This window comes from Equus asinus, chromosome 4 (assembly GCF_041296235.1).
Source record: "Equus asinus isolate D_3611 breed Donkey chromosome 4, EquAss-T2T_v2, whole genome shotgun sequence".
In the NCBI taxonomy this organism is placed as follows: domain Eukaryota; kingdom Metazoa; phylum Chordata; class Mammalia; order Perissodactyla; family Equidae; genus Equus; species Equus asinus.
In genome coordinates this window covers 19,185,756-19,213,330 of record NC_091793.1, presented here as the reverse complement: position 1 = coordinate 19,213,330, position 27,575 = coordinate 19,185,756, and the positions used below count along the sequence as shown (strand labels likewise).

The following is a 27,575-nucleotide window of genomic DNA, read 5'->3' as shown; positions in this document are numbered from 1 at the left end:
CCCAAAGACCTGAAAGCAGGGTCTCAAAGAGCTATGTGTACACCCACGGCCACAGCAGCATTATTCACAACATGTAAAGGGCGGAAGCAACGTGTGTCCATCAACGGATGAATGAGCAAAACATGGGACATATACACAACAGAATGTTGTTCAGAAAGGAAATTCTGAGACATACTACAACATGGATGAACCTTGAGGACATCACACTAAGCGAAATAAGCCAATTGCAAATGACAAATGCTGTATGTTTCCACTTATACGAGTAGTCAAAATCATAAAGACAAAGTACAGTGGTGACTGACAGGGGCCGGGGAGGGAAGAATGGGGGGTTGCTGTTTAATGGGGACAGTTTCAGTTCTCTAAGGTGAAGAGTTATGGGGATGGACGGTGATGATTGCACAACGACGTGAACGTACTTAATGCCACTGAACTGCACACTTAAAAAGTTGACAGTAAATTTTATGTGTATTTTACCACAATAAATAAAACAACTAGTTTTATTCTAATGTATAGCTGATCTAAGAGGTAAATTTCTGAGTCTAACCTCTTCAAACCAAGGCAAAGGCTCCCTCATTCCCTGGGAACAGATCCAACTCTGCTGGAGCGACCATGCTTACTACCCAGCAAGGCACTTTAGGCCCCGGAGGTGCTGAGTTACAGTGCCGGGCGCTTCCCCAGACACTGGTGCTCACGGCCAGCAGCTTTGGAGACTGAGGCTCAGCGAGTCCTGTGAGGAGCCGCTCACAGAGCTGGTGAGTAGCGAAGCAGAAGCAAATCGCTGTTTTCTGGTGCCAAGTTCCAAAAGAACACTTAGCAGAATCTTTTAAGAAACGACAGCTCGGGGGCCGGGGGCCGAGTGGTTAAGTTTGCATGCTCCACTTCGGCGGCCGAGGGTTTCGCTTGTACGGATCCTGGGAGCGGACATGACACCGCTCATCAGGCCATGCTGAGGCGGTGTCCCACATGCCACAACTAGAAGGACCCACAACTAAAATATACAACTATGTACTGAGGGCATTTGGGGAGAAAAAGCAGAAAAGAAAACCAACCCAAGATTGGTAACAGTTGTTGGCTCAGGTGCCAATCTTTTGTTTTAAAAAAAAAAAAAAGAAATGACAGCTCAAAGGTAGGAATAACAAATGTTTATTCAGAAATGGATAAGTAACACAGTCTCCTCCATCCCTTAATGCCTCTTCCTCTCCTTTTGGACAAGAGACACAGACGGGGGATGCAGGGGATTGGGAGGTGGGGAGGGACACAAGGACTGGCCCACCACCTTCTCTTCCCTGTTTCCCACAATGACATCCTGCAGAGCAGGGAAGGCAAACAGCCTCCACCCTGCGATGTACCATAGAGTTATCCAGAGGACAGGGCCCAGCCAGCCAGGCGGCTGCAGCTGGGGTCAGTGGGACTCTGGTAACCAGAGCAGCCTGGCTGGGACTGGAGGGAGAGCGGAGGGTAAAGCCATGCAGGCAGGATATTTACCAACCCTACTCAAAGCAAGTCCAAGCAGTGATCCAACTGTGCCCACTACCTGAGAAACCAGGTCCTACTGCCTTGTGGGTGCTCCCTTGGGCCAAGAAGGGACAGTGTAGGAGGAATGTCTTCCAGCTGCTGAAGAGAAGTAAGTTTGCACCCGTTGAAAGGGGGAGAGAGAGAACAAGAGCAGCATTCTTAAAAAAGCTGGAAAGTGAAGCACCAGCAGGCACATTCCTTGGACATCCCAGGCCCGGGCCACCTCTGAGCTGGAGGACTGGGCTGGGTTCAAACCCTGGGTCCTTCCTGCTTGACAGATTTAACTCAGTGAAAACATGAGTTTCCAGGTTTTTCTTCACCGGGCTGGCCCCATACAGTCAGCAGAGGCTCTTAATGTCTCAGGTCCCCTCTACCTCCTAGGTTTGTGCCCTTCACAGCACTTGCTGTGATTCTGTAGTGCTCCCAGCATCCTGCTCCAGCTCCGCCAGCCTTGATCTCCTTTCTAGTCCCAGCAAGCCAGGAGGAGACTGCGCATGACACGGAGCAATGCGCTCCTGGTATTCAGGGGCTGCCCCTGGGTTCTAGTTTTGCCCCAACTGCCTGGAACCACGCCAAAGGAATAAGCCCCCAGCTCTCCTGGAAGGGCTACTCTGCTCTCTAAACTCCCTCCCTCCCCACACCGCCAAGGCAGGAAAAATACCCCTCTGGTCATAGGTATTGGGATGGGTCTCCCAATAGTGGAGACAGTGCCCCTTGGTGGCAGCTGGATATATGCCTCTCAGCATCCCTATTATCTTGCAGACACCTGAGGCCAGAAAGAAAGAGCCAGGAGCAAGCCTCCATCTCCCATTCAAGGACTCCTCCAAACCCAATCCCTGTGTCATAAAACACGAGGCGGACTCTTTGAAAAACCCAACTAGCAGAGAGCTGGCATTTGCACCAAAACCAGAGTGAGATGAGGGCTGTGCTAGTGAGAACTGGGAGGGCTAACAGTGTAAGCCCCTCTCAGCGGGGACACCCAGAAGGCCAAGAGCTGAGTGGGGCACAGACCATAACCCAAAGGAAAAGGGAAATGTGAGAATTTACTCGGGGTCACCTGTGACAGCATGGGCCTCCAAGGCAAGAGCTGGGGGCCCTCTCCTTACCAGAACGGTCTGGAGCCAGTCATGGGGAGAGGACAAGAGGCCTGTGAGCTGACCCCCGCCCAGGGCCATCTCCATTGAGCCGGTGGGTGAGTGGCACGGCTCTCAAGCTAACCTGGCTCCCATTAGGATGGCAGGGGCTTCCATTCCCCGCTTTGTTTGAAAAATTTAAAAAAGAGACAGGGGAGGCAACCCCTCACCCCTGGAGAAAGCAGTGTCCTTCAAACAGCCCCTGCCCTGCGTTCCACAGGGCCACAAGAAAGCCACTCAGAGAATTTAGGGCACCATTTCCAGACAAGAAATCAGTTTGGGGCTGAGGTTGGGGGAGAGAGACTCTGAGCAACACGAGCCTACCTTGGTGATGAGGTGGAGGGGCAAGAAACATACTACAGGGAATGTTAATGTACACAAGAGCACAGGGTAGAAGACAACACGGAAAGGTGGGTTCCGTCCAGTGAGGAAGCTCTCTGCCCCCAGTGACCCTTCCCACGCTCAGGGGCCTCCAGTCCAATGGCCCATTGGTCAAGGCTTTGCTTTGGGAAACAGAGCCACCCTCCTCTGCCCCTGCTTCTGGCTGCCTCACGCCCCTGCTCAAAGTTTGATTTTGAATTCTGTGGGCTGTGTGGTCACAGAGGCCCCTGAGGACTTGAAGAGGGCCTTCAGGATGGTGTCAGGGTCCACTTCGGCAGGGGGGTTGGAGGACGCGGCAGGATTCACCCTGCGAGGCAGCTCACTCTCCTTCTTCACCGAGGGGCTGTCACTCAGCCGTCTGCGGAGGGCAGAGAAGAGTCAAAATCCCTGTCAGTTTTCCCTTAGACGGGGAGAGGACCACCCAGCATTTACTGAGCACCTGTGGTAAGCTAGGCGGCAAATGGAATGCTTTCTGTACCCCCTTATCTCATTTCATCTTGTAACAAACCTTTCATTTTTTAATTTGCTGATGACAAAATTGAGATGCAGCTTGCTGTGTTGTGGGATATTAAGTTTAGGAGACACTGCATGTGCCCCTGCGATGGTCACACACACATTAGTATATTATGCATTGTGAGAAATCTTTTTTTTTTTTCCTTTTTCTCCCCAACCCCCCCAGTACATAGTTGTATATTCTTCATTGTGGGTCCTTCTAGTTGTGGCATGTGGGACGCTGCCTCAGGGTAGTTTGATGAGCAGTGCCATGTCCGCACCCAGCATTGGAACCAACGAAACACTGGGCCGCCTACAGCGGAGCGTGTGAACTTAACCACTCGGCCACGGGGCCAGCCCCAAAATCTTGAAGTAAAGAAATCGATATACGTTTTTCAGAATACAACCTACTTCTGGAACATCATTTGAGAAACTTGTCTAAATCACACAATTTAATATCCAGGGTTCAAATTCTGGTCTTTCTAAGTTTCACAGTCTGTTTCAGGCCTGCCTCACATTACCCCACCCACCTTGGCAAGTCTAATATCCTTGCAAGGTCTCTGTCTCCTTGTCTTTATTATAAAAGGATGTCATGTCAGTCTAGACATTTTATACGTCTCAGGCTCCAAAAAATTCCTTAGTCCCAGGTCAGGCACATATGCCCAGGTGTGTGTAACAAAATGAGGGGTAGCACCTGGCACTGTCCCCATCAGAGTCAATGACAAGGAGGCCGGGTCTTCCATTCACTTAGACAATGCACACAGTTGTGGCAAAGAGGGACACAAGTGGCCTGCTCTCCACTTTCTTCTCAGGTGTTTCTAAATTAGAAGGCTGGGAATGAAGTCTTAAATGTTAGCCCCTGGGAAGTCCCCATGGAAATGAGACAACCTACTCTGTACAAATTTTAGCACCCTGACTGACCACCTGCCATCAGAGCAGAGGAAATGAAATGGAGCTGTGATGCAGGCAATTTACCCCTCAGAATAAAGAGAGGATCACGTAGAGTAATAAGCAAGCAGAAAAGCTCCACCCGCTCCCCAGCACCCCTGCCTTTGGAACTTACAGCAGGATGGGCTGGTCTGAGGTGATAACATTCCCATTCATGTGAAGGTTGCATTTCATTGGTTGTCCTGAAAAACCAAAAAAGAAAAGATCTGCCATGAGATTTCAGCTCCTCAGGCAAAAGGACAAGGGCTACCACCTCTACCACCTGGGGTCAAAGCACCCACCACTGGCAGCTCTGGCTCCACGGCTGGGGATGGGGCTGCCAGGTTTCAGCAAAACTCAGAGACTAAGAAAACCCCAGAGCATGAGGTCCATGAAACCTTTGCAGTGATAGCACCAAGAAGCAAAGTGGCACGAGACCTTGCTTCATGCAGGAGATAAGAGTCCAACTAAGGGAGAAACTTGTTTGTGAAGCAAGCAGTAAGGGAAAATGTTTACGTTATGAAATTAAGTGAAAAGTGGATTCAAAAGTATATGTATGGACGGACTTCCACTTTGTCCATGAAGGATTAACTGCTACAAGTACCGCACTCCCACTTTACATAATATGTGCTAAGTATAACAATGACAGCACAAAAAAAGGGGAAGAGGGAATGGAGCCATACAGGAGTAACATTTCTATGTCACTGGAATCAATGTTAATCTGAAATAGATTCTGATAAACTATGATATATACTGTAAATCCTTGAGCAACCATTAAGAAAGTGACTCAAAAAAAATGGTGAAAAAATCATTAAAGGAACTAAAATGTTACACTAGAAAATATTCATGTAATGCAAAGTCATATTAAAAGTGAATGTAATCCAACCAAAGGCAGAGACTGTCAGACTGGATTTAAAAAAAAGATCCAACTATATGCTATCTTCAGATTCAAAGACACAAAAAGGTTGAAAGTAAAGGGATGGAAAAAGACATCACCCAAACAGCAACCCTAAGAAAGCTAGAGTGGCTATACTAATATAAGACAAAATAGACTTTAAAACAAAAAATGTTAAGTAGAGAGAAAGAGGGACATTTTATAATTATAAAAGGGTCAATCCATCAGGAAGAAAATGCTTATAAACGTATATGCAACTAACATAACCTCAAATACACAAAGTAAAAACTACCAGAATTGAAAGAAGTAAACAAACAATAATTGTTGAAGTTTTCAATACTTCACGTTCAGTAATGGACAGAACAAACAGGCAAATCAACAAAGAAAAAGAAGACAACATTATAAGCCAACTAGACCTAAAATAGACATCTACCCAACAGCAGCAAAATATATATTCTCCTCAAACACTCATGGAACAGAAAGAAATTTGGTAAATTCAGAAATATATGGAAATTAAAAAAAACAATCCTAAATAACCAATGGGTCAAAGAAATCACAAGGGAAATTAGAAAATACTGTGAGATGAATGAAAACAAAGATGCAACATACCAAAATGTACGGGATGCAGCTAAAGCAGTGGTTAGAGGGAAATATATAGCTGTAAATGCACAGATTAAAAAGAGGAGTGAAAAGACAACGTACATAATGGAGAAAATACTGGCAAATCAGTTATCTGATAAGAGACATGTTAAGAATATATAAAGAATTCTTTTAAACTCAATTAAAAAGTGGGCAAATAGTCCAAACAGACATTTCTCCAACATATACACACATCCAACAAGCACATGAAAACATACTCAACATCATTAGCCATTCAGCAAACGCAAATCAAAATCCCACTGACTGTTTTCTCAGTAATGGCATCTCCACTTCTGGCACAGGGCCTTCGCCCACAAGTGCACTCAACAATCACTGACGGAACAAATCAGTGGCTAGAAGGGGTCTGGCAGGCAGTTTCCCTCTACAGGCTATCCTGAGATGAATAACGTGCATCTGAATGAGGTAAAATCGGTAATTTACTCACTAAGAGCAGAGTGCACCCAGGTGCCAACATTTGGAACCCGAGACCAAGCTGTAAGCAGACCAACCACTGGAAGGGGGAGGCTATGGCTCTTGGCTTCCCTGGCAAAGATCTCTTAAGAGAACCATCCAGGGAGAAATGGTGTTTTTCTGCTCGCTAGACTTAAGTGCTAGGGCTGAGTGAAAACCCAGGGTCCTGTGGAAGAGGCAGCTTAGTACTACCAGGAGACTGCACATCCCTGCCTGTTCTCGGTGCACAGGAGGCTCCAGAAGGCTGAGTGCACCAGGATGTCTTCCCACCCATCTCAGAGGAAGGCTTGCTCCAAATGCCCACTGCCTGACAGTGAGAAGCAGGAAGGTGAGGTGGCTGCTTTCCCTCTACTTACCGTCCAGACACCGGTTGTTATATTTCTTATATGCAGTGATAGCATCATCCTTCTTCACAAAGACCACCTCTGCTACCCCAGGATGGACCAGCCGAGCCCGCTTAAGGGCTCCACACACACAGAAAAGCTCCTGCAAAGAACAAGAGGGGCTGGTGTTAGGGGAGAATTGCAGGCTGTCACCCTGCCTGCCACTCACACACTCCAGAGGGCTCTGGGTTGAGTGATGGCTGCACTCCAGCTGAATACGCCCAGTGCCCGAGATTTCAGGGAGGCTCCATTCTAGGTGGTGTTGCTGGGACATCCATGGGCCTCAACATGGGACCAGATAAGGAGACAAGCTGTGCTGGCAGGGAGAAATAGGTCTGGGCTTATCAGGCTTGGAGTCCCTGTGACCTTCAGCAAGTCACCCCCAAAGTCCTCCTGCCTCAGTATCCACTTCCTCCACAAGAAGAATAGTCATGGAATATGGACTTTCTCTCAGAGAGCTCTGTCATGAGAATGAATGTTTAGGTTCATCAAAGATAGTGGCTAATATGTCACCTGGGAATCTGTTAGAAACACAAACTCTGGAGTTCTACACAGGGTGACCAACCATCCCGGTTTGGCTGGACTGAGGGACTTCCCAGGACATGGGATTTTCAGTGCTAACCAGGAGTCTCCAGCAAAATCAAGACAGTTGGTCACCTTAAGTCAGAGACCTGGGTTTGATCCCTGGGGCTCTGCCTCCTATCAGCTGTGTGGCTTCAAGTAAGTTATTTAACTTCTCTGAGGGTGAGTTTTCTCTTCTGAAAAGAAGAAAAGGACTGGTCTAGCCTACCTCTCACGGTTGCTAAAAGTGCAAATGAAAGCGTTCTTAAGGCAGTACACACGTGTTACCATCGTCATTTACTTCAGTCTCTCCTCATCTTACAGACCAGGAGACTGAGGGCAGAGAGGGAACACAATGTCGTGATGGACCACAGAGGCCAACTAGCGCCCGAGCCATTTCTTCACGGGCAACTGGCCTTCACAAGGTTATGGGGACAAAGAGAAGACTCATGAAGAGGTCATTGAGATGATTTGTTTCTAATGATAAAACGGAAAATGTTAAATATCAAAACCAAGACATGGAACTGAATACTAAGTGTGATCCCAATTTTACTACTGCTGTTCTTAAATTTTAACATTACCTATTTGGGTAGAAAAGAGGCGAGGGTGACTATTACTGGCAGTTTATTCTGAGTGGTGATCATTACAGCTGTTTCCTTTTTCACTATTCAGTATCCTTAAAGATCCTGCATACAAAGTGCCTGCCACACAGTGAGTACTCAGTAAATGATGGCTATTATTTTCTAATCAGGAAAAAAATTGTTTTAATTCTTTAAAACTTGTCAAGTATTACACAAAGTAGGTTGCAATTTCCATTCTTGTGTGCACTGTTCACTGGCATGCCTGCTTCGTTCTAAAAGCAACCACACAGCACTCACGTATTTCACAATTAAAATCATTAACAAACATGGTGGCCAGTGTGGCTGTTACAGAACCTGGGACTCAGGTGCAGGGAGAGGCTGGAAGCCAGTTACACTCATTCTGTGATGTGACAGTTCAGAGTTAAAAGGGTACCTGGATTGTTAAACTTACAGCTTTTTTTGGTGCCTGAATGAAAACAAGGTTGAAAAGAAGTCCTGGCTACATCTGGGCACCCCCTCACCAGGCACCTGAATTAGGCTTTGCCCATGACTGCCAAGAGTGGGAGAGGATGGCCCAGAAAGGCAATCCAGAGGGGCCAACCACTAGCTAACACCAACCCATCTCATTCCTTTTACTTTGAATCATAACGAAAACCTCTAAAGCAGGCAGAAGTTCCAAAGACTCGTGGGAAAATATGAACCACCAGATTTTGCACAGTGGGACTAAAGGATCCCATTCAAGACCCATTCCAGCACAATGCCCTGGCCCTGAGAGTCAGGCCGGACACCTGGCCCTGGTTTAGAAGCTGGGAGGAAAAGAGCTAACACTGCCAGCCTGAATGCTATCCTTTAGAAGGCCTGCTTCCGAGGTAGGCCCTTGGCTGGTGTCTGGGAACTTGGCTTCTAGGAGGGCTCCAACTACCCTAATCGAGAAGAGTGGCTCACTGTGCCTAAGCTGTTTGTGCCAACAATTGCGGTTTATACTCAATACCTGCCTTCCTTCTGGGAGTCTGGGATTTTGGTACGCGTGAGGCAGAGTGCCTACGTGACCAGGCCCCAGTAAACACCCTGGGCCCTGACTGTCTAAGGAGCTTCCCTGGTTTCACGCGTGTCGTCACAACTCACTGCTGGGGGAGTAAAGTGCATCCTGTGTGACTCCACTGGGAGAGGACTCTGCAAGCTGTGCTTGGTTTCCCCTAGCCTTTGTCCCATGAGCCTTTCCTTTTGCTGATTCTGCTTTGTGCCCTGTAAGGAATCTTGGCCCTGATACGACTCTATGCTGCATCCTGTGAGTTCTCCCAGAGAATCAGTGAACCTGGGGTTGGTCTCAGGGACTCCCGACAGAGAAGTGGTTTGAGATTTTAAATTCTGGCAGGCCACAGTACTTACAACAATGTCCTCCTCGGTGACTCGAGGATGCAGATTATTCACAGTCATCTTGGTGCCTTCCAAAGGGCTGAGGACAGGCTGCCAGACAAGAGCATTACCAGAAATCAAAGAAGAGCTGTGCACTCAAACAGCAGCACTCACTCCAGGGAAACACGAGGGAGGCCCAGAGGGAACGATCACGGAGAGCCCGTCACAACCAGGCCCCTCCAACCTCAGCGCCCAGCACACCCATCACCCGATGCTAAGGCATGGAACCTCTTATCATTTCCCAAACACGCCAGGTCCTTTCAGGCCTTTGAACTCTGCCTGGAACGCCACTCATGTTTCAAGACCCACGCAGCTCAGGCGGCACTTTCTCCTTAAAGCTTTCCCGGATCTGCCCAACGGAATTAGATGCTCTCTTCTCAGTGCTCCCAACAGCACTCTTCTGAGCAGACCTCTGTTGTGTCAGCAGACACAGTGCTCGTCTGCAGCTCTGTATTCCCCACTCGCCTGCAAGTAGGGGCCACTGGGTCTGGGTGTGCTCACTTGTAAAGAGGGGCGGCAAAGCCCATTTCCCAGAGGCGCTGTGAGGGCTCAACAGGGTACACACAGCACACCACCCACCCAGCACAGGCTGAGTCTCTCCCACCCCTGCACCTTGCCCTCACCTCAGCAGGCGGCAGCTCTTTGGGGGGCTCCTCCTTGTTCACTAGCGTCCGGGACATGCTGGTCAAGGCTTTTGTTCGAACAGAAGAGGGGAGAGTAGGAGCTGTGTACGCATCATTCTGAACCACTTTGGTGAGAGGGAGGGCCTTCGATGTGGAAAGCTTGGAACTGCTCAGCCCGGCCTAAACAAAGAGGCAGACAGGAATCTGAGAGGCCGGAGACCTCGATGCCCCAAGGGGCTGACAACCACCACCCTCGAGGCCTCCCAGCTCCCCAGTTCCATTACCAGTCTGGAGCCAAAAAGGCTGCCGGCTGCCAGTAACATGCCACAGGGAAGGGGCGGGAGGACAGAGAAACACACAGCCTGCACAGAAGCCACCTTCCAGGGTTAGAAGCTCTTGGCAGGAAGCTTCCATGCAGCCCTGACCAGGAGACACGGCTCACCCACACCATTTAGACTTTATACAAACCCTACAATTTGGGGCCAGTCAAAAGGCCAAAAGCTTGGGGTCATGTTCATTCCCAAATATGCTTCTATCACGATAGGCTGATCATCAGCTCTGGACTGGCTGGGCATAGGAACCCACTCTTAAGGCCCAGATTCACAGCTTTTCGGTCCCTGTTGCGGCCACACAAAGGCTCCACACATAGCCCCGGCCTCACCAGCTTCCAGACTGTCAGGGACGTGCTGGCAGAGCTGGCATGTGCAGACCAGCAGTGACAGTTCCCTCCCTCCCCTGCTACCCTGAGGCGGGATGTGGTCCCTTGGAAATATAAACCAGTGAACTCCCGGCTATTAATGCGTCTGAGGACAAAGATGCATGAGGCACAAGTGGCAGGTGGCCTTGCTGATTTAGGATAGGGTCTAGCAGGTACTGACTCAGGGACGACGGAGGAATGCAGCAGCCAGAGAGGCAGAGTATGGGGCGGGCTGATCTACCAGCTTCTCCGAGTCTAGCTGAAATGCTCCCCCCTTGCTGGATTCCACGTTTCTCAAGCCGCTTCCTGAGCCTCGAGGGCCAGTATGGTGTAAACCCGTGGCCCCGGAGCCAGACTGCTTAGGCTTGACTCCTGGATCCACTACTACTTACAAGCTGGGTGATACTGAGCAGGTGTGTTTAACCTCTCTGTGCCTCATTCCTCATCCATAAACCAGGGGTGATAACAGTACCCATCTCACAGGGACGGAGGGAAGGGCAGTCTTACATGAGTTAGTAAGAACACAGCGTGTTTGCAGTTAGGGTTAGCCACTAACTGAGCTGGCTGACAGGCCCCCTGGTGCAGACCCGAGCAGTCTAATCACTGGAAAGGCCCAGCCCCTTTGTAACACACTGGATCACTCAGCTTCCCACATCCCTTTAAGAGCTTCGAGGGTAACCAGGAAATTACACTGCACATTCAATGCAGTACCCAAAACTGAGTCTTTGGGCCTCTGAAGGCCAAACAAAGGCACTTGGCTTGGGTACCCAGTGGCCTCCTGTCTGTATCTGTTATACCCATGAGCTGAGCCGGGCAGACCTCCCTGATGTTCCCATACCGATACTGCTCTCTTTCCTTCTCTCATGGTATCTGACCAGCATCCTAGTCAACAAGTTTCCCCTGCATGCAGGCTGCAATGGCAGAGCCCACAGGCAAGGTTCAGCTTATTCTTGCTACACACCAGCCAAGGGAATCCAGATTCAAGAACGGGGCCAGAGTGCTGATCACAGAGGGAAGGGGAACATACAGAGCGTCCTGCCAGAAAGGGAAGAAAACTGGATTCCCTTCTGTGGGGCGCACCCGTTTCCCCCAAGGGGAATCAACACAGCAACTGGGAGCTGCAGCTCTGCCCTTCGCTAGCCGTGGGCGCTCTGACGAGTCACTGGACACCCTGCGCTCAGCATTTATAGAACGAGTGCTTGATTAGTTCCAGCTCTGAACATCTTATGACCCAAATGAAGAAATACTTTTGAATTGAAAGGCCCTACTCTCCACCACCTTCCCCATCCACCTGATCAGACACAGAGTGAGTGTAGGAAAAGCAGAAAATGCCCTACCACGTGGTGGAGAAAGCTGCCTGAGGTGGTGAATTTCATCTGTTTACTAGGAGTGGGAGCTACGACGTCTTCGTCTTCATCTAGGTCGTATAAATTCTGAAAATAAAGAGACAGAAGCTAACGTGGCATGCAAGTTCTCAACAGACATTTGGAGTGAGGACAGCGAGCAGATGACTACTGGAACGTGTGAGGCCAAGGGAGAAGTGGGCACAGGGGAAGTGCCTGGGGAGACTGTCCTGGGAGGCTGGGGCTCATGTCCTGGGAGGCTGGCTCCTGGCCCACAAGGGCCCGATCAAAGTGCCTCCAGGTACATCTGAAGTACCTTCCTACAAGTGAGCAGTACCCATCAAGAGTCCCTAAAATGTCTGCTTATATCCTTTGGCAATCTGGCCTACAGAAATCAACCCAAACCCTAGAAAAAGCTTTATCCACAAAGACGTTCAGAGAAGGATTTCTAACAGTGAAAATCACAAGAAAATGGTTTAAATAAACTGAAACATCAATTCAAGGATTATGTGATTATTAAAAATGCTTAGAGTAACTATGAACCATATAAAAATGCTTCAGTTATAAAGTGAAAACAGAATGACACAAAATTGGATAACAATATAACCACAACTACAGTAGGCATTAAATAAATAACAATGACAACTTAAAGAACCAACAAAACAGGCAGGAACCAGGGCAGAATTCCCACAGTGGCTGGCTTTGGAGCGCAGGAGCCTGAGGAACTCTTTTTCTCTTCTTAATCTTTCTCTATTTAATATTTCTATATTAAGCACATACTACTTTTTGTTCCTTTTTGGTGAGGAAGAATGGCCCTGAGCTAAGATCTGTTGCCAATCTTCCTCTTTTCACTTGAGGAAGACTGTTGCTGAGCTAACATCTGTGCCCATCTTCCTCTATCTTACGTGGGATGTCGCCACAGCATGGCTTGATGAGAAGTGCGAGGTCTGCACCAAGGATCCGAACCTGCGGACCCCAGGCCGCCAAAGCAGAGTGTCAGAACTTAACTACTATGCCACTGGGCCAGCCCCAAGCACATGCTACTTTTATCATAAAAAAATAAAGACTTTTAATTTGCCTCTCTGCCCCTTATGTATCACCTCCTCCACTTAAGAAGTTTCTTCTTAAAACTCAAACTGCAGAAAGCCAACTATAACCCATCCTCCAACTCTTCAAAGTGGGAACCTTGGGCCAGGCCTCAGTTAATTCACCCAGTGCCTCCCATGAAAACACAAGTGAGTATGTTTACACTCTCGTACACATAAATCACACATAAATTACATACACATTCTACCTGCTTGGCCTGGTGGTTATTGACGACATTGATCTTCATTCCAGCAGGATGGGCATGAAGTGGTGCCATGGCCTTCTGCTGAGGAACCTAGAAACACCCAGGAGTCATAACTCATCCCACAAAGATGGTGGGGACACAGTTTTGGTCTATGGTAAAAGGCCCTAGAGAGTGCCTCAAGTCCAAAGCAGGAGAGTGACAGGAAGACTCGCCTTCCCAGGGACCAGGTGACAACGCATGTGCAGGGCTCAAGGAACCTGACTCCATAAATGTCTGCTGCAGCGGCTCTTCCCGTTCCCAAAGTCGCTGTGCAGGTTAAATGATACTGTTCCGCTCCCTTTGGGCGGCAGCTGTGCAGGTGGCCAGGCCCAGCACTAGGAGCCAGGTCTGACTGGGCTCCTACTCTGGCTGTGTAACTTTGGGCACAATTCACATCTCAGGGCCTCAGACTCTTCTTTTATAAACTGGGGTGATAATCCCAGGGTTGCAGTGAGGAACAACTAAGGTCATACATGTTATGTGCCTGCCACGTAGCACGTGCTCAGCAAATGCTCTGTCCTTCCCCTCTCGTCCCTCCACCACAATGGCACTTGGGGAAGTCACTTACCTCCAGCAGACCCCCCCCTTCCTTTTACATAAAACTGAGACAACAGCTTGCCTTCCTCATATGGTTACTATACAAACACCTAGGAGAATTGTCATTTTGTCCAAACACTCCTGGGTCCCTGCACCCTGCCTCAAGCTGCAGTTGTAACTGGCTTCTGGGAATTCATGACAAGAGCCATAGGCTACCTGGATGGTTTTAGTGAGCTTCAGAGCAGGGGTCACTGTCCCGATGGGTGGGCTCATGAAGGCAGCAGGGGAATTTCTCTTCAAGCTGATCTTCTCTCGGGCATCGGCCACCTGGCGGGGCTTCTGGGGTGCCGTGCTCTGCTGCTTGCGGGAGTTCAGCATCTCTCTGGCATCCTGCACTTTCCCTTTGATCCGGAACCGGGCATCTTTCTGCAAAAGCTTTTCCCGGGCATCCTTGACTCCCAGCTTGAGCCGGGCATCTGAGAGGCCAATCTTCTGCCGGGCATCAAACCTCTGCTGGAAGGCGGTTGTGCGTGCTGGCTGGCTGAGGAGGCTCTGCTGGAGCCCAACACGAGACCGGACACCTCCAACCCCTGGTCTGGCATTGAGCCTGCAAAGAAAATGGCAATATTAAGTGGATCTGGACATCAGCAGTAGCCCACGGAAGGAGAGCTGTGGTAATACTGGGAACAGAGGCGGCCGTGGAGAAACAGAAAGCTGCTTCCTGCCTGAGGAAACAATTAAACCTATGTAGAGACTTCTTCCCTAGTTTGTGGCTTTAACTACACGTTGTAAACAGAATTGGGAAGGAGGGCCTGGTGGTCTCTTTCACTACCCAAGACTCCCTAGTCTTGCTGGTCTCCCTAGTTTTGCTCCCTAGATCAGGTGTTTTAAGACACCCTTATGGACAATAACCTCCAAATGACGCCAATCAAATATCCCCAAAATATCACACCCTCACACATCTGAAGAGCAACTTCGGTCTCCAAAGCTCTCCCAGGCCCCCGCTCTCCACCAGCCCTCTCAGCGCTGTGTGAAGTGTCCATTATATGCCCATTCTGCAGCTGCGGACACAGGCTTGGCGAGGCTAAATGGTTAGCAAAGGGCGCCCAGCTGGCCTCCAGCAGCCTCATGCCTCCAGTGCTGGCAGACACCCCTGCTGGGCCGGGAGCAAGAAAGCCAACAAGCAGGTCTGCCTTGCAGCTAGTGGACTAACAGATGACACGAAGACTCGATAAAAAAGAAAAACAGTCACTCTGTCTGAACTGTTTCTTTCTTTTTTTTTTTTTAAAGATTTTATTTTTCCTTTTTCTCCCCAAAGCCCCCCAGTACATAATTGTGTACTTTTAGTTGTGGGTCCTTCTAGTTGTGGCACGTGGGACACCGCCCCAACACGGCCCAATGAGCGCTGCCATGTCCACGCCCAGGATCCGAACCGACGAAACCCTGGGCCACTGAAGCAGAGCATGTGAACTTAACCACTCGTCCACGGGTCTGGCCCCTGAACTGTTTCTACTCACAACACTTCTGACACCAATGCGTGGGGTTTTTCCTCACGCCAACCAATTTTCTAACTCTCTAGACACCAACTGGGTGTCCTACAGTTCAATTCTACCACTAACTACTTGGAGTTAGCACAGACCCCACAGGTGAAGGGCTGGGTCCCACAGACTGCCTTCACTGCGGACGCCGGTCCCAATCCGGGGCTGCCTGTCCTTCTGACCCATGCTCCCCTCAAGTTCGGCAATTTGCTAAAACAGCTCACAGTACTCAGGACGACAGCTTACTTACCACTACCAGCTTACTATAAAGAATATAACTCAGGAACAGCCAAACAGAAGAGATGCAAAGGGCAGGGTATGGGGAAGGGGTGTGGAGTGCCTATGCCCTCTCTGGGCACACCACCCTCCTGGCACGTGGATGTCTTCACCAACCCAGAAGCTCTCTAAACCCCACTGCATAGGGGTTTTTATGGAGGTTCCACTACATGACCATGACTGATTAAATTACTGGCCATTGATGACTAACTCCATCTCCAGCCCCTCTCCCCTCCCTGGAGTCCAGGTGGGGAGTTGGGTGGGGCTACAAGTTCCAACCAGCTAATCATGCCTAGGTCCTTCTGGCAAGCAGCCCCAACCTGAAGCTACCTAGGGGCCCACCAAGAGCGGCCTCATTAGAACAAAAGCAGCTCCTATCACCCTTATCACTCAGGAAATTCCAAGGGTTTTAGGAACTGTGTACCAGGGACAAAGACCAAATATATATTCATCACACTTGCAACAATAAAAATGTCAAATTCAGAAACTGTTAAAATTGGAAATGAACTAAACTAACACAAGCCCCATCCTCTTCTGGGGTTCCTCTGTTGGCCCTTCAATGGCTTGAGAGTAAACAGAAGACTCTTCCGAGTACGATCCTGGAAGTCCTTCCTGGGGTCTGCGGGCTTCTGCCTCACCCCACCTGCCCACCCCACCACGAGGCATCTCCACTCCAACCAGCACAAACACTGCTCCTGCGGCTGGCGCCCAGCCTGGAGCCGCCGACTCCCAGGGCAATGACTCCTCCTTGGGAAACCCTCCCTAATTCTTCCAGGACAGCCCTCCTTTGTGCCTATTATTACATCTGCTTGTCTTCTCTCCCCACCCTGGACTGGGAAGGGAGGGGAGAATGGGGCTCATTCCTGTTTCAGGGCCCAGTCTTTTGTAAGTGGCATTGAGCCCTGGCTGAGCATCAGAAACTGCTATGGAGCTTCTTAAAAGTACAGCTCTCCAGACCCCACCCTAGAGCTACTGAACCCAAAATCTGGGAGAAGGCAGGGCATCTGCATTTTTCACTCCACAGGTGATTCCGGAGAACAGCAGTGCTGACAATCTCTGACCTGCTGTCAGAAGGTGAAACTGCCGAATAAACAAGTTCCTGTGCTGTTCCCAACCACTGTCCAGGTCTCCCAGGAGGCACCCCTCATTGTGGGCACGTCACCAGGATCCTCCTCCTGCCTCATTCTTCCTCAACTGCTGGAGTGAGACTGTCTACCAGCTCCTCTGCCAACAGCAGGAGTGTACCCAAAGGTGAGTCTGCCTGGTACGAGTAAAAGAAAACCTGCACCTTCATCTTATTATCCTCAGAATGATGGAAAACACCTGCTGCCTCCAGTATGCCAGAGCCAGACTTAAGGCAGTGAGGCACAGTACCATTTTTCTTAGAAAGCATGGCAAATGACTTTAGGAGTTAAATACTTTCCAGTGGGTTTATACAAGAACTGGGTAGGAGAGAGAGTGGAAGAGGTCATTTAGAGAAGTGATAAGGTTAGATTTAAGGGGTGAGAGGGAGCTGCCTGTCCGTCCCTGCTATATTTTCTCATGTAAAGATTCTGGGAGACGGAGGCACTAGAAAAAGCAAGGCCAAAAGGTGCAGGTGTTCAGGGAGGCAGCACGCACAATTAGGGAGCAGCCATCCTTCCCTGGACTGGGCTACCCTGGGCTTCGTGGCCTGCAAAGCCACTGACAATAGTGAAGCTATGCTTTGTGGTGACCTGAGAAACCTGCAGCGACACTGAGGGGGCCCTTGGTGTTCACGGAGGCAACAACATGAACTTCGTAACAAAGCCCTACGCCACGACCAAGTGGCAGGTGAGGTACCCCCACTGGCTTTTTTCCTAATGCTTTCAACTCCCATCATCTGTTGATGATACCCACCAAAGAAAAGCAACAGGCTATCAGTTCAGACGAGGAGCTACCACCGAAGCCCTGCTCACAATGTGGAGAGGACTCTGCTCAACACTCACCATGCAGATCCAGACGAACCCAGAGTTCGCGGAAAGGACTCCAGATGAAACCCTTCGCTTATCATGCACTGGACCGCTCTGAAGGCAGAGGCCTTGGGCTGGGCAGTCGAGTCACCAAAAACAGCAATGGTGAGGGACAGGCCTTCAGGGGCTCCAAACGGGAGGGGCGCATACAGATATGCAAATCATCATCACACTCCTGCTCTAGGAGAGGACGGTCCAAAGTCTGCGGGGACACCACAGCAACTGGACACCTGTAGGGCTGTGGGAAGGCTTAGAGGTGGCCCAGGGGTCTGGGAAGAGTAGAGTGTCAAAGGGCATTCTAGGCAGATGGAACGTGGGAAATGCCCCCCACAGCCCACAGCTGGCAGCCTCTTTGTTCTTACAGCTCTGGCGGGCAGCCGTGGAGGCACTCAGCTTTCCCCACCTCTCTACCCTCGAGAGCATTCCCTCACTTCTCGCGCATCACTTCCACGGCTGGAGGCTCCCTCCTTGGAGCATCAAAGCACTGGTCGAAACTTCTATTAAGGCACTTACCATGAGGTATCACAATGATTTTTGTTTACAAGCTTGCATCTCCCGTAGGACTAAGAGCTTCTTAGGGGTACTCCATGCATCTCCTCACCTGTGTCAACCCTGCACCAGGGGAATGACAAAGGCTCAAAGAGCTTCTAAGTCCTGAGCTCCTGCTGTCAGGTACCCTACAGGGCTCCTATGGCACATTCTCCTTTCAGACTCACAATCTCTGAGGTTAGCTGCCATCACTTCCATCTTATAGGAGGAACCAAATCATAGAGCTAGTGGCATGGCTGAGACTGGACCTCAGCTCTACCTGACTTTAGAGCCCCAAATCTTTCCATTATAACAGGCTCTAAGATTCCTTCTTTCCTATTCCAAGCCCTAGCGGAGGGAAGACACGAGAAGCGATGGTTGCCCCAGAAGGGCTTCTCCTTTGCAAGGGCAGCCCTCTACCCAGCCCTCACCGACTAGTCCAGTGCCCTGCTAGGATCCTGGCCACCAACTGCTCCTCCTAGGGGAGAGAGTGGCACCCACACAGCCATGGCACAGGGCCACCCTAGCCCTTACCCTAAGAGCCCTTACCCCACAAAAATCTCACCAGCCCCGAGCTGCAGGAGCTTCAGGAAAGGGCTCCTGGAAGAGAGAGCAGCTGGTCTCTGCCCTGAGAGGACATTATGAACGGAACCAGACTGCATAAACATCGACAGTGGAAGACGTCACTGATGACCACCATGTCCACCACACAGTGAGGGCCAGACACTCCTACTTGAAACCTGAGTATGTCCTGAAGATTTCCTATCTTCATCTGTCTTCTCCAAATCCCACCTCCTCGCATCACCAGGGTACCCCTCGTTACCAAAGGTCCCTGATATTTATAACGAAAGGAGGTGGGGGGGATATTATCATGTAATACTCCATGACCTTACAATACCATAAAATCGGGCACATTGAGACCCCATGGCATCAATTATGCTTTCAAAAAGTTAAGTCACCCAATTTCACAAATCATTCAAGCAATTCAACATAACCGTCAAAAAAAAAAATTGAAAGCAACTGTTTCAAATAATGAAAGGACAGTGAGATTCTCAAAAACAAATATCACATCCCTGGGCAGAGAACAGAGAGAGGGGCAGATTCCCAAGTTTTCTGGTTCACTGCAGTTCTGTGTGAATAGTAAACCTGCGCAGGACGGGCAGGGGAGGCTGGGCCTCTGCAACCTGAACTTACGCATTTGCCTCAACAATTTCTCTTCTCTGATCCCCAGTAGTGGCTGTCTGAAGCATTGTATTGGAAATGCACAGGAGTCTCTGGTTGACAAGCAACGCCAGCAACACAAGGGGCAACCGGCTATCAGGGCTTATGAAAGACTATGAAGATGGTGATCTCAACCAACATTTCTGGGCACTTATGACAGGCCCATAAACTTTGACAACCTCCTTTAACCCTCATACCTCTGAGAATTAGGTTATTATCCACATTTTATAGATGAGGAAACCGAGATTCAAGGAGAACTATTTCAAATCCCAGAGCTATAATGGTGAAGGCTGGATCTGAACTTCACTCTATCTAGTCAAAGCACCAATAAATTAAGCATGGGTCAAAAATAAAGACCAGAACTTGACAGTTAAGGAAGGGTGAGCACTGTCTCCAGGCTAAGGAACTGTTAGGGCTCTCTAGTGACCGAGGGTGCGCACACACGCCGAGGAGGGCAGACTGTGCTCACTCGGGACCCACACACCATACTGCCTGTCTGGCAAGAAAGACCACCAAGATGCCTTGTGCTGGTATTTGTATCCATCTGAACAGCGCAAAAGATACATTTGGGGCGGGAGGTGATGGAGCTGCGGATGCAGGGGGTGAGCCGCTGCTTTCCCTCAGCTCTATGCAGTCAGTTCCCTGGTTGCGCCAGTTCTTTCAACTCCTTTCACAAACAGCTTTAGGGGGCTTCAGCGTGCAGGCTTTTCAGAACCACTGCTTCTCTTCCTGCATGAAAAGGCAGCTATTCATCCCAGCAGGCAGCCGTGCTGGTTATAAGGCAAGCATTAGTCATCAGGAATTCTTCAAATAAACACTCCTGCTAGGGGTAGGTCTCTAAAACATAGAGTCAATTTTGTTACCCTCCTGCTCCCAGAACTGCCGAGGGCTCCCTAACAAAGCCCAACCCCTCAGCGCAGCCTCCCATCTGCTCCCAACTTCTGCCTGCAGCCTCACCTCCCACTGCAGACTATCTGATGTTCCCAAAACACATTCTGCACTTTTGCCCTTAGAAAATGTTTGGGAGGGGGGACGGGGGGGAGGTTGTGAGCAAGTCTCTTAACTGCCCTGCCCTGTCACACCAGAAACACTGCAACTCTGCACCACGTCCAGACCCTTGCCAGGTACTCTGTGGGTCCTAGGAAGACTGGTGTGGGTGAGAGGGCAAATGCCCCACTGGAGCCTGAGCTTGCCCCCAGCCCCTGACTGGAGCCGGGCACACACGTGAGGACCAGGGAGGGTCTGTCTGGGGCTAGAATGCCTCACCCTCTTGGCTCTGTCTGTGAAGGGCAAGCAGCAGCCGCTCTGGACAGATGTCCAGTCTAAAGGATTCAGGCTCATGAGGGGGGCCCTGGATTATTATAAAGTGGATTTTAATCCATGGGTGTCTCTAGGTTAGAATACCTGTGTGTTGAGACCATCTTTATGGGACGAAAACACAGCTTAGTTCTAACTCTTACTGAGGATCAATTCTGAATTAGGTGCTTTAGAGAGACAAAGAAAAACGAGACTAACCCCTTACCCTCCGAGAGAGTCTTGTGCAGATGTTTCATTTTAAATCCTAATTCTTCCCCTCCAAGTTACGTAATAACTCGCTTCCCTCCTCTTTGTTTTGGGTCTACATTCCCTTTATCCTATTTCAACAAGGCAACAAGCAATGAGCACCAGGACCAGAGCCCTAGTGGGAACTGAGAAGTGCACCAGCCCCTCCCCCCAGGGCTCCAAGGACTCCCCAGACAAGGCCTCTGGCCTGGAGCTGCTACACTCCAACTGTCCCACTAAGACTGCCTGCCACCTTCAGCCAACTATGTGCAGGCAGCGGACAGAGCGAGCCTCAGAGTTAGACTAAGCAAACTCAAGAGAGGGGACGCCTCCACTAACTTATCAGTGATATTCTCATACCTAAAGGACAAAATCAACAAGAGGGGCAGGCTTGCACTGGAGCTGGGGGCCAGTGCTGTCCTGGGGAGTCTCATCCATGGGTCTGGAGCAAATGAGGTCACTGGAGAGTGCTGTGCATGGGGAGGACAGCACCGCAAGATGGCCTGGATGAAGCAGCACTCAAAACCACTCCCTCACTTTCTCTAAGTTCCCACTAATCAAGGAGCCTTTTGACGATTAAGTGGGGGCCCAGATAGTAATAATAATGACCCCTTTCTTGACTTACAAGGTGAGAGGAACACAAAACAGAACGGCTGCTCTAAAAAACAAGCACACTCCATGACCTGCAGGAAAGAGGTATTCACACTTCCACCGGCTCAGTCTTCTGCTATTTCCACGAAGAGGAGGAAGGCAGTTTTCCGAGACAGTCACAGGTTCTTCCTAAATTATTAACCATAAAGCTCTTCCTGGGACATCCATGCGACATTAAACCTAAGTTCCCAGGAAGGAGCGCTCTTCTAGGAAGCATGTAGGATAGATTTACTGTAGGAAATGACATGTTTAGACTTTCGACAGTTCTTGAAAGGGGACCCCCGGCCCCCGATCTAGTTTTTCTCTGTTGGCTGTGCAAGTGAAACGAAAATGAAGTTTCCAGGAGGTTTAACTCAAATGCGGCATGCAGTCCACTTTCTTCAATGCCAGTTTCTTTGCCTGCACTTCCCCAATCCAATCTTCACATAACAGCGAAGCAATATCCTCACACTGCCAACTGGATGCTGCTACTTTACTTAAAAGCCTTCAATAACGATGACGATAACCAACATCCATCGACCACCTAGTACTCATCAGACACTCTGTGAACTACTTTAGATGTACTAATTCACTTAGTCCTGACAATAACCTGACAAAGGAAACGTCATCCATGTTTTATAGATAAGGAAAGAGAGGCATGGAACGGTTAAGTAACTTGTCTAAGATCATAGGGAAAGGGGGAGACGCAGGGAACTGAACCTTGGCAGTGACTCCAGGCCCCAGTGCTTACCTATCACACCCCCTGGAAAGGGGTTCAGGCTTCTCCTCCTCTGGGGAAAGATCCGCAACCACCGCCATCATTTGCTGAACTACCTGGGACAAACTTTAAAGCATACATTCTTATATTCTCCTATTTAATCCTCTCAACGATCTACCAGGAACCACTACTGAGAACCACAAGTAGGAAAACTGCACAGCTCACAAGTCATCTAGCCAGGGGGACACAGAACCCAACAACAGGCCCTGCCAGGCGACCAGGTCTGCCCGGCTGCACAGTCCCTGCTCTTCCCATGGATCCACACATCCTCCCTTCCCTGCATCCCCACTCACGGCCCAACACGAGACCCTGAGCACATCAACATCAAGACAGCCGGCGGTCAGGGGCGCAGGGGAGCGGCTGCAGAGACAGCACGTCTTGGGAAGAGGCTCGCTCAGCAACTGTTGGGGAAACCTATGAAACCTGGACGGGTTTAGACGGGGCCAGAGGACCCAGCACCAATTCCACACCTGTCACCAGAGGAAAGACCTAGGGGAGAGCTACTCACGGATAACGGCTGAGGAAATTACTACTTACTGCCCGCCTGTTATGAACAGAAGCCAGGTGAAGAGCTGGCTGGTGAATTACGTGGCGGCGGCTGCAGTGGCTGTGTGTGTAGGGGGTTGGGGAATACATTTCACATAACAAAACAGAGAATCTATTTTCTAGAGAAAACGGTATCGAACAGCTTTACAGCCAGCCTGGCTGTTTACAGAGACATCGGAACTAACTGAACGTGCGCCGGAAAACTCTTGACCAAGTTCCCACTTCTCCATACAGGTAAACTGGAGCTCAGAGAGGCTGGAAACGACTAGCAGTATTGGAGGGTCCAAACGAAGGCTGGGGCACGCAGTTGCACGGCATCTCCCCAGCTCCTGCCCCAGATCAAGCACGGTCTTCCAGAACCACGAAGGCCGGGCCACCCTCCAGCGCGTCCCACCTGTTTTTCTGCCGCGTGCCTGAGGCCAACTCGGCCAGCTCGGAGAGCTCCCGCGGCCTGGGCCGAGGCACGCTCCTCTCCAGCCCCCGCTCTCACCTGTAACTGGGGCCGACAGGACTGCGCGTGGAGCAACAGGACCGCATGCACACGAAAGCGCCCCGAGAACTTAAAACGCGCCCGGCGGGCGGCAGCGCTCACGAGGCGGCCGGCGGGGGACGCGGACGAGGACTCGGAAGCCAGAGGTCTGGGTCCCGGCTTGGCAGCCCCAGACGGCGCACTCTGAGCGAGCCACGTCCCCGCAAACTTAGTGGTGCTGGGATAATGGAGCAGCGGGCCCGATGCCCGTCCGCCCGGGACAGGGGGCTGCCCCGGAGACCCTCCGCATCCCGGGGCCTCCCCTCCCCTCCGCGGCCGGCACCGCCCCCCGGTCGCTCCCACGAGCCGAGAGCCCGGCTCCGCCGCCCTCAGCCGCCCCGGAGCGCCGGCGCCTGCAGCCAGTGGGCGGCCGGGCGGCCAGGCCCGCGGCGGCGGCGGCGGGGCCGAGCCAATGAGGAGCGCGGCTGCGGCAGGGGGCGGGTGCAGGCGGCCTCCGCGTCGCGCCCGGGCCGCTCCCTCCTCCGCCCCGAGCCCCCCAGGCCGCAGCCCTGAACCCCGAAGGAAGAAAAGGATGCTCACCGCCCCTTCGCCGCAGCCCCGCGCTTCCGGATGAGCTCGTCCAGGGAGATGTCCGCCATCTTGCACCGCCGAGCGAGCCGCGAGCAGCTTACACTCCCTCAGCCCGCGAGCCCGCCCCTTCGGCTGCTACGGAGCCACTAGCTGCTTCCGGCCGAGGAACTCTCGCGACAGCTTAAACCAGGCAAAGACCGGAAGGGGCAGGAGCTCCCCGTGAGCCTTCGCGACGCCGGCCGCTTATCTGCATACGGCGGCTCGGAGAACTACCTTTCCCTATTCTCCCCAGACGAACAAATAAAATGCAAAGCGACATAAAAAATTAATTACCGAGTAAGACAAGCTTCGAAAGAGCGGAGTTCTTAGGTCGATGGTCCACTTTGCTACTCGCCGTAGGTCTAATGAGAATAGAATTCATTACCCAGGAAGTAAGGGGAGCGCATGTTTATGCCTTAAACTTATGAGTAAGGAAAATAACGATTCGGGGTGACGCCCGAGTCCTCACTGCTAATGTGAGACGAATTTTTGAGCGGGTAAAGGTCGCCCCTAAGGTGACCCGCCTACTTTGCGGGATGCCTAGGAGTCGCGGTCTGCCCGTCCCGTTTCCCCTTAAAAAGCAGACTCACCGGGAAGATACAAACACTTGCTGCTTCTTTGTGGTTGACAAATCGAGAAGCGTGCGGCTCCCGGCTGCACCCAGTAGGTGTTCCTCCGGGGGAGGGGGAAGCTGGGACGACGGTGCGGGTCATGTCTCACGGGCCACGCCTCTTGGCCGCATGACCTTCACACGCAAATCACTTCTCGGTGCCTGTTTTTCTGATCTGGAAAGTGGGGCCGATAACCTAGGTTGTCGCGAGGGTTCAACAGACTCATTCACCGCGGTCTTCGGGATGTGGCGTTGCCTTTCCATCGATGCGACCCCAGCCTCCGGCACTGAGCCTGGCGTGAGGTGTGTGTTCGATACAAAATATCTGTCGAATCAATCAATAAAAATATATGCAGGGGGGCCGGCCGGGCGGTGCCCCTGTTAAGTTCGCACGTTCTGCTTCGGTGGCCCGGGGTTCGCAGGTTCGGATCCCGGGTGCGGACATGGCACCGTTTGTCAGGACATGCTGTGGTAGGGGTCCCACATGTGGGGTAGAGGAAGATGGGCACGGATGTCGGTCAGGGTCGGTCTTCCTCGGCAAAGAGAGGAGGATTGGCGGCAGATGTTAGCTCAGGGCTAATCTTCCTCAAAAAACAAAACAAAAACAAGCAGGGCCTTTAAAAGAGTGGCGAGCATGGATTAAGTGCTCCATGAGCTCTAAGCCCAACACTGCGAGTGGAGTTAGGTGCTCTTAACTGAACATCACACCGCAACTAAAAATCTGGCATCAGAGGCTCCGTGGAGAAACGAGCAAAAGCTGGCAAAGCCACGAGGGTCTTGGGTTGGGCGGCAGACGGGGCAGGGGAATCGGGACCCAGCTGCGCAGAGTGACGGGGCGCTGGCCGGGCCGCCTTCGCTCAGCTGTGAAACGGGACCGCGAACCCGTCCCCGCCGCCTCCCTCCCAGCGGGGCGGGGAGGAACCCCGAGCCCGGCAGCAGGCAGGGAGGGCGCGCGGCGGGACCGCGCAGGGCAGGTGCGGAGGAACCAGGACGCGGCCAGAGGACGCACGAGCTGAGGCCCTGTCTCGCCTTACGTGAAATGTAAAAAAGGTCACTTAAATGACTTTTGAAAGCCCGCACAATAGGGTCATTAACTGAGATCAACTAATTCTGGGATCGTCAGCGGGGTGGCCCTCCCCCAGGGCCACTTCTGAGCTTTCGGAGTCTGGCTTGCCCGTGTTTCCTCGTCCAGGCCACACAGACGGTGGTCACGTGGAGGTGGGGACCGGGGTGGGGCGGGCCCGCCGGACCCGCCAACGCCCGCGACTTTCCGGGAGCCGGTGCCGGAAGGGAGAGGCCCGGGAATTCTCGGAGCTGACTTCCCTCCGTGCCTGTGGGAACACGCAGCACTTTCTGCTCGGTGTGAACAGACACGGCACCGCCATGCAGCCATGCAGCGGCACCGCAGCCCGAGTTTGGAAATCCACCGAGAATCGTGCCGCCTGCAACAAGCCCGCCCGTCAGCAGAGCCCGGAGTCGGCTGCGTGTGGGGCCGTGACAGGCCAAGGACCCCACATCTGGGCAAACCCCTGCCCCCACCCCCCCCTTCTGGGGAACTTGGGCCAGCATTTACATGCTGAAATGTGTGCCCTTTTATAAATTCCTCTCCTTTCCTGCTCTTTTATAACATAGTAGGAGCTTTGTGCTAATTTTTGAAAATCCTGTGTGTAGGGAGGTGATAGAACCTACAGGCGATTTCACTTCAGGAGCGTGGAGGGGCTGTTATAAACGTTCCTTTAGAAGGGCGTCAGCGCTGAGAGGGGAGTCACCCACCTAGTTCACTCACCATTTTACAGACGGGGAAACTGAGACCAGGAGGGAGGGGCGGGACCGGGTCCAACTCATGCCCTCCTTTCCAGCCCCAGAAGACACCCTCTGGTGGGCTCAGGCAAATTTGCATCAAATCCCAACCTGAAGGCCTGTTTTCTTATCCTCCAGAAGGGGAGAGGAATGAGACCTAATGTGTGTTCAGTGGGCAGCAGAGTCCCCGGCACACAGTAGGTGTGGACAAAGGCCATCAAGGCCAGGGATTCCCTGCCCACTGAGGAGTCCCAGTCCTGCTCCAGTATGTGTCAGGGACAGATGGAAGGTGAGAGATAGGAAGAAAGGGGCTCCCGTGCCCCAAGGCTTGGCCACAGGTGTTCCTGCGAACTTTCCCCATCTTCTCTTCCCTACTCCGCTCTAGCCACACTGGCCTTCACTATGTTCCCTGGGCCATCCAGGAGGTCCCAGCCCCAGGGCCTTTGCACTTGCTGGCCACTCCCTCCAGAGCACATCTAGTCCTGCCTCCCTCTCCAGCCTCATTGTGACTGTCCCCTTAGCCACCTGCCTTCTTTGATCTGTTTCTGGAAGTTTATTCCCCATGCTTGTTGCAGTCACAAGGCCTTTGCACCTGCTGTTTCCACCACCTTGAACACCTGGCCCAATAGGGCCAGCTCCTTCTCTTCACATCAGAGCATAAAGGCCAACTCCTCAGAAAGGGCTTTCCTGCTGCCCGACTGCAGGAACCGCCCTCACGCCCACAGTGTCTCATTACTCATCTTTAATTTCCGTCTTGGCATTTACCAGCATCTGTTACTTGTCTGGTGTCTTTCTCATCAGTATCCCCTGGCCCAGCCCTCTGTTTCCACGAATCGATCCTAAGAAAATCATTTGACAGGTGGGGGAAGATGGCTGCTGTTATTCCTAAAATCCACAAACTGGAAACAGCCTAACTGTCCAATGATGGGGGATTTGCTACATGAGAAATCATGGCCCATCAGTTATGGCCAGCGTCTGCCCCCAGGGGGAAAGCGGCCGCCACACACTGGATGACCTGGTTTCGTCAGTCACAGGTGTATGCCTCTGGATGTCCAGTGTTTTTTGTTCCTGTGTATGCTTTTCTGTCCTCTC

The 27,575-nt window shown here is 51.3% G+C and overlaps 1 protein-coding gene and 1 non-coding gene across 5 annotated transcripts; one reads left to right on the top strand and one right to left on the bottom strand.

Annotated features, from left to right (window-relative positions):
• Positions 1-1,127: 1,127 nt before the first annotated feature.
• POLDIP3 (DNA polymerase delta interacting protein 3) lies at positions 1,128-26,098 on the bottom strand. Of its 4 annotated transcripts, XM_070506776.1 has the most exons (10): positions 24,664-26,098; positions 24,044-24,313; positions 14,141-14,531; positions 13,352-13,438; positions 12,052-12,147; positions 10,018-10,197; positions 9,368-9,445; positions 6,810-6,939; positions 4,585-4,651; positions 1,128-3,387 (listed from the first exon to the last, which is right to left on the bottom strand). In XM_070506776.1, the coding sequence occupies exons 2-10, from the start codon at positions 24,100-24,102 to the stop codon at positions 3,210-3,212; spliced, it is 1,266 nt and encodes a 421-aa protein (XP_070362877.1). In that variant the 5' UTR covers positions 24,103-24,313; positions 24,664-26,098; the 3' UTR covers positions 1,128-3,209. The 4 variants fall into 4 exon arrangements, with proteins under 4 accessions (XP_070362877.1, XP_014723918.1, XP_014723920.1 ...); XM_014868432.3 differs by lacking the exon at positions 24,664-26,098 and having other exon boundaries at positions 13,343-13,438; positions 24,044-24,424; XM_014868434.3 differs by lacking the exon at positions 24,664-26,098 and having other exon boundaries at positions 24,044-24,377.
• On the top strand, positions 24,485-24,634 carry LOC123283678 (U12 minor spliceosomal RNA). Its single transcript, XR_006524348.1, has one exon. It is a non-coding gene; the product is annotated as a U12 minor spliceosomal RNA (small nuclear RNA).
• Positions 26,099-27,575: the final 1,477 nt, after the last annotated feature.

Coding starts and splice junctions, on each gene's coding strand:
- POLDIP3 (XM_014868432.3), bottom strand. CDS start 24,102: ATGGCGGACATCTCCCTGGACGAGCTCATCCGGAAGCGCGGGGCTGCG. Junction 6,940..9,367: donor TCACCGAGGAGGACATTGTT/GTAAGTACTGTG, acceptor TGTTCTTTGCAG/GAGCTTTTCTGTGTGTGTGG. Junction 4,652..6,809: donor TAACAACCGGTGTCTGGACG/GTAAGTAGAGGG, acceptor TTGGTTTTTCAG/GACAACCAATGAAATGCAAC.